Source organism: Monopterus albus, unplaced genomic scaffold (assembly GCF_001952655.1).
Source record: "Monopterus albus unplaced genomic scaffold, M_albus_1.0 scaffold63.1, whole genome shotgun sequence".
Taxonomy (NCBI): domain Eukaryota; kingdom Metazoa; phylum Chordata; class Actinopteri; order Synbranchiformes; family Synbranchidae; genus Monopterus; species Monopterus albus.
The window spans coordinates 2,895,281-2,904,436 of NW_018127943.1; the positions used below are offsets into that span (position 1 = coordinate 2,895,281).

Below are 9,156 nucleotides of genomic sequence, written 5' to 3' on the forward strand. Positions count from 1 at the left end.
AAAGGTAATGAGAAAGAAAGAAAAGATGAGAAGGAGCAGGAAGCAACATTGGTGTTGTGAAAAGTGAAGGAATGAGAGAATGCAAGAGCAACAAAAAAGGAGATATTACAGGATAAAGGCAGCAATATTCTGTATTTTATGGTCAACATATTTAAGGAAAGGATTAAAAGACATTTTAATTTGTTTCTGCTGACAACTGTGATCTTTAAAAGCTGGTCAGAGCTATCTAGCTCTTTTATTTCATTTTAAAAGAGGCTCGTTAACTTCCTAAAACATTGTAATTTTTAACAAATATCACTCAAGCAGGACTTAGCTGTGTATTTCCTGGGAAGGATATTGAGTTGCATATTAATATGTGCTATTAATTAATTACAACATCGGCATAGCTTACATGAAGCGTGCCATCCATTATGACGGGGTGGCTCACTGATGTGTTTTTAACACTGTTTGCACAGCAGTTGTTAAAATAAAAAAGCTATTTTCAGCTTTGACTGTACACTTAATACATACTAATAGGGAAGTTGTTTTGTCCCCGACACTGATCTGATTCCTCTAATATTAAGTGTCTGCCTATACCAATCCAATGCTTATATTTACCTACACTTAATGTTCACTAAATATCTGACATATTGAAATTAATCTGGCCCTGTGTTTTCAGGGGCTTCTTTACCCAAATACTGGTTCAGGTCCTGGTTCCAAAATATCAGTTTTATTATCTTAAATGATTAATGTGGATTAAAGAATAAGTGGGAGCTGAACAACACACGCTCAGAGCTATAGATTCATTTCAGGACAGATAGTAACTACTATTCTGTATCCATATGTGAACACACAGTTTGTGTAACCAGTCCAATTTAGATATTCCTGTTTGACCATTTAATAACACTGCTGCCTCTTTGCTTGATGTGTTTCTCTGTTTTGGTGAAGTTCTGGTTGGAGCTAGTCAAGTTTCTTTATTTTGGTGGATTCTGTGGAGGGTTACACACATGTACCCCCCCTCCGAAAAAATAGACTTCCGGTCACGGTTACGTGCATAAGGTATCGCTGATATGCTAGATGACACACAGGTAGTGTAGACAGGTTATTGGTTGCATGAAAAGCAATTGAGTCTATCAAATACAGGACTGTAGTTGGATCGGCTCTGCTCTTATTTTACCAGTCCTGTAAAATAAGCCTGGATTGGCAACAATACCAATACTTAGTACCAGATTTGGGCATCTCTACTTACTAATATAAAATATGAGAATATAGAATATCACCAGGTTTATCCTTTACAATAAGAAGGAAAGAGGTTTTTACAAATGCAATTTGCAAGGGCATCACAGAGGGAGAGGTAGAGAAAAAGAAAGTGGCAGGTGAAAAATGAAACGGAGAAAAACTGGCAGTGACATAAAATTAGAGTGAAGTGGCATATGAGACAGACAGGCAAAGAGAACAAAGAAAACAATATCAGCCATGTGTTATTACAAGTCAGAGAGCAGGGCTTTGAGAGTTACACGACGAAGGTCAAGCAATAAAAAAATGTTGAAACATTCTTTCTTCTTCTCCTCCTAGAACCCCCCAGACTGCAGTAAGGCGAGAAAGCTGGTGTGTAACATTAATAAGGGCTGTGGTTATGGCTGCCAGCTCCACCATGTCGTCTACTGCTTCATGATCGCATATGGCACCCAGCGCACACTCATCCTCGAGTCTCACAACTGGCGCTACGCCCCCGGCGGCTGGGAGACCGTCTTCCTGCCTGTCAGTAACACCTGCACTGACCGTTCCGGGGCCACCACTGGACACTGGTCAGGTAGGTACACACACCCACACACATCACAGCTGTGAGCTACACACAGTTACAGCATCGGTGCTGCCCACGACAGTTATGTTTGGTTGCTTAATAATGAAAGAAGCGTTGATCTTTTTCGGACTACCCCAGCTAAAAGAACTTGATCTGCTGGACCTGTCTTTTGTTCTGCTACCACCAAAATTAAATGTGAATTCCCTGGCTGAGCGGGACTATGCAGTACACGTTAACAGACTTTGGCAACCAGTGTAGCAGCAGCAGGTTACTGCTCAAAGCTTTAATTGGCAAGAAATCCTGTGACTGTATTTCAGTAAACAACCCATTCCTCTGACCTACAGTGAGTTTATACTTGTGGCTGGTACACACACAGATTGTAGGGAATAATTTTTGCAGAAATGTTATCTGTTTGTTAACACAGGCTCTTTGATTCATGATTTTCTGTGCACTGAATTTATATTGCTTTCATTTCTGACTGTTCACAACCGCTGAAATAATTTCAGCGGTTACAGCAAATGTATAGAGACTTGACTAAAGAGGACTGCATGTTTAAGTTGTGACATATAAAAGCTTGGTTTATGCAACGTGAACAGTTCCCTGCTGAGAACCCACTTGACATCAGTATTTACTTTAGTGCTTAATATGACAGTCTGCTTTTGAACTGGCAAATCCCATGGGTATAGGACTGCTACTCTAATCTTAAATCTGTTGCTATATATCAGTGTAGCAGTTGGTCAGTTACACTGGGGGGAATGGGAGGGCTCAGGGTCACCTGATCCAGCCCTAACTATAAGCTTTATCAAAAAGGAACGTCTCAAGTCTAGTCTTAAAGGTAGAGAGGGTGTCCGCCTCCCGAACTGAGACTGGGAGTTGGTTTCATAGGAGAGGAGCTTGATAGCTAAAGGCTCTGCCTCCCATTCTGCTTCTGTGGACTCTAGGAACCACAAGTAAACTTGCACTCTGAGAGCGAAGTGCTCTGTTCGGATGATAAGGCTCTACGAGGTCTTTATGATACAATGGAGCCTTGTTATTAAGGGCTTTGTATGTTAGGAGAAGGATTTTAAATTCTATTCTGAATTTTACAGGGAGCCAGTGGAGAGAAGCTAATATGGGAGAGATATGATCTCTCTTGCTAGTTCCTGTCAGTACTCTGGCTGCAGCCTTTTGGATTAACTGGAGGCTTTTTAGGGAATTATTGGGATATACTTATAGTAAAGAGTTACAGTAGTCCAGCCTGGAAGTAACAAATGCATGGACCAGTTTTTCAGCATCACTTTGAGACAGGATGCTCCTGATTTTTGCAATATTGCACAGATGAACAAACACAACTCTGGAAACTCAGTTTATATGTGAGTTAAAGGACGTGCCCTGGTCAAAAATAACTCCAAGGTACCTCACAGTAGTTTCCCCAACGCTGTCAACAACTACTGGACAGATTGCCATAAATTTGGTACAGACATTCATGTCCCCCTTTTGGTCTTTGTCAAGTGCACGGTAAACAGTACACCTGGAAAACATCAGCATGTTAACATTTGGTTCAAAGTCCCTTTTTTTACATGCTATTACATTCTGTGCCAGTCACTGATTTTGTATGAGCGCCATGCTCAAGGATAAAGTAGTTCATATGGAAATCTTGTAGCAGAGTACCTGACCAAAGATTGATGTGCTTGATTTGGTGAAATGGATCTCTCTCCTAATATGTCAGGTAGCAGAATCATTTATGAATGAGATCGCATCGATGTATGAATTGAATTTTATATTTTAATATGAGTAATTGATAATCCATTCCCATAGTATAAGTGTACATGCATCTGCTAAGCTAACAAAACCAAACCATTTGAAAATGGAGAGCCTGTACCTGCCTCTCTCCCCCATCTCGTTCTTTCTCACTGCTTTCTTGTTCTCATCACTGCGTCCTTTTCTGCTGTCTAACTTTCTCCTATCACTTCATTTGACTTCTTCTCTCCTGGGCTCTCCCTTCTTATCTCCTGCACTTCCCCTCCTGCCTTTCATGTGTCCTTCTCCACCATCTAATATCTTCCTCCGGTGTCCGTATTACAGATTGCCTCCTATAGATCTATATATGCCACTTGGCTGCTCACAGCCGACAGCCACCTCTCTGCAAACGCCACTCCTGTCCCCAGGCCTGCTAACATATTGAATTCTTGTCCTTAGCATATTGCAGAGGGACTATTTCTGTTGACCATGCCAGCTAACAAGCTAGGCATAGCAAATGTATGCCTGTATACTTGGCTATGCCTGTGGTCACAGTGCAGGTAAGACCATTCCTTGGGGGCACAGAACCACAAAGGAATAAAGCTGTGGATTAATAACTTGATACATATACACTGAATATCTCACAAATTACGTAAAATGTTGGCCCATGCCAGTATATAGTCGCAAGAAAAAGTAATGGCAGTGTTTGCAGTTTCCTGGTTTTCTGCATAAATTGGTCATGAAATGTGATCTGATCTTCACCAAAGTCACAAATGGCAACAAACACAATATTTCTAAACAGATACAACACAAACAGTCCTGCATGGTTCCTGGATGGCAGGACATTTTGCACCTTGTGTTATAATTGTCTAAATCTGTTACTCCTGAACTCTCATCGTCCTCTCTCAGCTCTGTCATTTTGTGGTAAATGCCACAAAGATGTCATCTTCACATTTGTATACTGTTTGGCTTGTCCCACATCTTTGTTAAGCACTTCCACTAGCACACTTCTTTACATCCCTACTGTCTGTTTAACCCACTGTTGCGTGTTGTTGTTCTACTACAACTTCTGTGTCCATCTGACAGAATGACAGCGTTCAGCACCATCTCACACACTTGGTAAGAGACTGAATTCTGAACACACAAAGGGGAAGCAGTCTTCATGTGGAACAATGGCTCATTGATCAAAGAGCTAATTTGCTAAAGAGAGTGTATTCCTGTGAGGATCTCTGTCGAGATATTACGGCCTTATGAGTGAGTCTGAGAACAGCAGGAGAAACATAATGTTCCCTGCCATGTAAAGACTGGAACAAGAGTTCATAAACTCTGTCTCAAATGCATTATGGATGGGGAAACTCTGTATATTTTGTCTGGATGGTATCACTTTTTGTTCTCCATTTCATAGCTACGTTAATATTTATTAGGCTCAGCGTACTGCTTCGGCGCAGACCCGTATGCTTTAAGTCATGGTGCGTACAGGAAATATATGTGGTGACTTTGGAGTTGAGATTAAATTTAGAAGGACTTTGTGATCTAATTAAATAGCTGTTGGAGGAAGATATACTGCATATCTGTACATTTGAGCTAGGATGCACTGGCCTCAAAATATGCCTATTCCCCCATATATGAATCATGCCAGTGCTGTTATATAAGCAAAGACAGGCCGGGAATATTTTTTATGATACATTTTTAACGCTTCTCCCAGTTTATATTCAGTTCATATTCAGTTCATGCATACACACACATATTGAAGCCACTGTTTTTGTTCTTGTTTTTAACATGTTTTTAATGTAGCCTTTCTATGAAAGGCCATTTTTAATGACTCATTATGCCATTTATTTGGAGCGTGCTGTGGAGGCTGTGTTCACAGCTGTATTAGAGCCTGTCAGTAGCAGTTAGAGAGGCCACTTAAGTCTGACAGAATAGAGGCCTCTAACTTCTCTTTGCCTTGTTCAGTGGCTTACATACATGCACACACACACACACACGCGCACACATGGACAAAAAAAACTCCTCATGTTTTAAGACTGAAAGAGGGGGAAGGTTGTGTCTGCCAGGCATAGCCCTTCTGGTCCAATGAGATTAGCTGGGGTTCTTTGTGTGTATGTGTGTGCCTCTGTGTGCACAAATGCACATGTTTTTTATTGTTATTTTATTTGGATCCTCGTTAGCTGTCACTGCTGCACCACCTTTTTTCTGCTGTTCACAAGACCCCATACGACTGTTCATGCGTGTGTATTTCCAGGTACATTTTGGCGAGTACATGTGTGTTTCCGTCCTTGAGTGTGTGTGTGTGTGTGGTGTGTAGCAAAATCTGGCAGTTCAGGAGGGTGGTTCTGCTGCCCAGAGAGATGACCTTTGTAATCAGGCATGCTGTACCCACTACCCAGTGCTTCTGCCAAGGAGGACTCAGTCTGAAGGGGGCAATGCCAGATGACCACCAGCCCACCACTATCTCAGCCCCTTGACTTACACAGCCTTGATAGAAAGGAGATTACCTTGGCCTTTAAAGCAAGGATAAGCAAAGAGCAGCTGTCAGTTACAAACCCTGAACTCTCTGGGATTGGAGGATTTGGATTTATGATACAAAAAGATCAGGAATAAATATAGTAGGGCTGGGGAATAACACTGAAATATCACACTGCATCAGAATACAACATGTTTTTAATGCTAATTATATGATAGAAGGTATGCATAGTGAGTGCTTCAACAAAAAAAGACAGGCTCAGTAAATGTACAGTTATTTGATTGTTTTAGTTCTGACTTCAGAACAAGCTTGTTGCAGAGAACTTGTTGATACATTCAAGCTCTTTATAGTGTTCATTAAAAAAAAGAATAAAAGGTGCAGGCTCTTGCCTAGTAAAGCTATTACTGACACAAGGATTTGAACCTCTGCCCTTCAAGTCAAGACAATTTGATTTATATACTGTAGGGTGAAATCACAAATTTGCCTCATAGGACCTTACAGCATTCCACACCCGGGATTCTTAAACCCTTAGTATGTGGTTTTAACAGGAACAAAAAAGGAAAAATATCAAGTTAAACAATATTTTCTTAAAGGCCACCCTGCTGCGCTAAACATGTTTTTTACTTGAGCAGGACTGAAACCTTTAGTCAGTCCACAGGAACTAAATTAAAACACCAACCATTCTGAGAATTCATAAAATATTTAAATTATATATCAACCACAAATGTCAACCATTTGCTGGAATTAGCTTCTTTAATGTGAACATTTGCTGCTTTTCATGGTTCAGTCTAAATGTGTCAAACAAAAGAAGTCATTTGAAACTGTGATGAGCATTTTTCACTAGTTTCACACATTGTGTAGGCTAAACAATGAATGGATAGGGAAGATAATGTCTGCACTATTGATAATGTACATAATCATTAGTCCCTAAACTGTGATGAAATAATGAATCTTGAGTGTCTTATTCTCTGCCTCCTCTTCTTTGCTCCATCCAGGAGAGGCCCATGATAAGGATGTGCAGGTTGTCGAGTTGCCTATCGTGGACAGTCTGCACCCTCGGCCCCCCTACCTGCCCCTGGCGATCCCCGAGGACCTGGCCCCACGCCTGCAGCGTCTGCATGGTGACCCTTCTGTCTGGTGGGTGTCCCAGTTTGTCAAGTACCTGGTGCGGCCTCAGGCGTGGCTGGAGAAGGAGATCCAGCAGAGCACCGCCAAGCTGGGCTTCAAACACCCCATCATCGGGTAAGAACAGTCTATTATCCCTCCTCAGTATGTGGCTTTGTCTTTTCCTTTTTCTGTAGTAATAAACACTTCAGTAATAATGGCTTTGGTTCTATAGCATTTCTCTACAATAGAGTTTCAAAGTGCATCACAGTCAAAGAACCAAACAAAGACAGTCGTAAAGGCTGTGGAGGAATACAAACACCGCTTTGGGTGATGGTAATACAAGGTTAATACAATAGTATTAAATGTAACTTAATTTGAAGGTAGTGTTTTGTTCACTTAAATTTCTACCTTTAGGGCTTTGCTTCCTCATTACTTCACTGCTTTACACACATACAGCCCACATTCATGCAAATCAGCTTGTTTGAAGAAATTTTATCCCTTTGTTCTCATCATTCTGTTTATATTAATAGTGGTGGCACAATATGTCTTATTCAGCCTTTTATGTTTGAATGAAGGCTTTTTTCTTTTTTGGTCCCTACTTTCAAGCATGTCGTTTAATACAGAAGATCCTCTGATACCAGGGATTGATTACATATTTTGTCTTTTTTGTTTTATAAATCAGTTATATGGCCACATGAAAGCCTCACTGACTGATTTTAAAATCTGTAAATCCAAACAAGACAAGGAAAGAGCAGCTTACTACACATTAAAGATGACTCGCTTAGTTGGCAGCCTTTCTTTTATTTTTAGTAGCTTTTGTCAGTTAAAGGATAAGCATTGTTGTCAACAAATCCCATGAAAAGACCAAAAACAACGATTAATTTATCCAGTAATAAGTGTTGCTTTGTAGCAAAGGCCAGATTGAGCTTATTGCTCTGTCGTCATCGAGCTTCGATGTTGTCCACGAATTAATAACATCACATCAAAGGACCAAACTGTTGCCCCTGGAGACGTGGTCATTCATTATAGGGAATGTTGGGCTTTGTAGTTTATCTTGACCTGACCCCAAACACACCATGCTGGTGTCATAGTATTAATCTTCAGCAAGAAAAATGCTTCCCAACTTGTGTACTCCTGTTTGAGTAATGTTTGTTAAAAAATTCAGTGCCCGGCTGTTTCATGAAGATATGCAGCCTTTTTAGAAATGAAAGTGAAAATTTACACACTGAGTAGTAATGAACAACTTGGTGCTGCAGAGATGTGATTTGCTGACTTTGAGAACAAGACTAGCAGTGTACCGCTCTATGAGGCCATGTTTAAAGCACAGTAGAGCGTGGGTATGTCAACCGAGCCCAGCGGGACCCTTTGGTACCCCAGGTTTCGGACCGGGTTCAGTGGTGCTTTGCACTAAATGCTGTTCACAGCATCAGTGTGACTCTGTGGTGCTGCTCCTAATGTTTAGAACTATTAGAATCTTGCCATAAATGGTGGGATAAGATAACACCAGTTGTTCCCAATAATCAGTCTTTGATATCATCTTGGTTTTGATTGTGAATGCTCAGTGCTATCTCCAGAGATTCTTCTCTCACAGTTTGAAATTGACTGAGACTTCTTATGGTCCAGTGTAGCAGAACTGGAAAGCGTTAGGCTTCTCAGTTCCCATGACGGCCACAGTCACAACAGTGTAAAGCCATGTTTGATAGCAGCGTCTAAGAAATGGGTTGGACATGTTTAGGCATTTGTTTAGTTTACTTTTCTTCTCAGTCTACGAACATTCATGTGCTTTCTGTCAGCCTCTCTTGTCTCAAGGTACCTTGTTATGTTGTCTTAATTTTCTGTATCGTCCCGTGAAGCTGACTCCACCCGCCTGGTGAAAGAACCAGTTTAAAACTAATTATCTGATATTTGGGATATCGGTTAGTTAATAAGTTTTATCATCCCCTTCACAAGACTTTCTCTGCAGCTTCTCACACTTCACAACTTTTTCTCACCTTCTTCTTTACTGCAATCATCACTGCTCTTGCTCTCTTTCCCCGGTCCTGCTCTGCTTAGTTGCCTTTTCCTCTCTCTGCCTCTTTCC

At 40.9% G+C, this 9,156-nt stretch overlaps 1 protein-coding gene across 2 annotated transcripts in view; it reads left to right on the forward strand.

The window, feature by feature from the left end:
• The window catches only part of fut8b (fucosyltransferase 8b (alpha (1,6) fucosyltransferase)), a 95,107-nt gene that overhangs the window by 78,142 nt on the left and 7,809 nt on the right, over positions 1 to 9,156 (forward strand). For both annotated transcript variants that reach the window (XM_020603946.1, XM_020603947.1), the window contains exons 6-7: positions 1,555 to 1,792; positions 6,965 to 7,211. In XM_020603946.1, the coding sequence (XP_020459602.1) occupies positions 1,555 to 1,792; positions 6,965 to 7,211 (485 nt within the window). The remainder of the gene's footprint in view (positions 1 to 1,554; positions 1,793 to 6,964; positions 7,212 to 9,156) is intronic.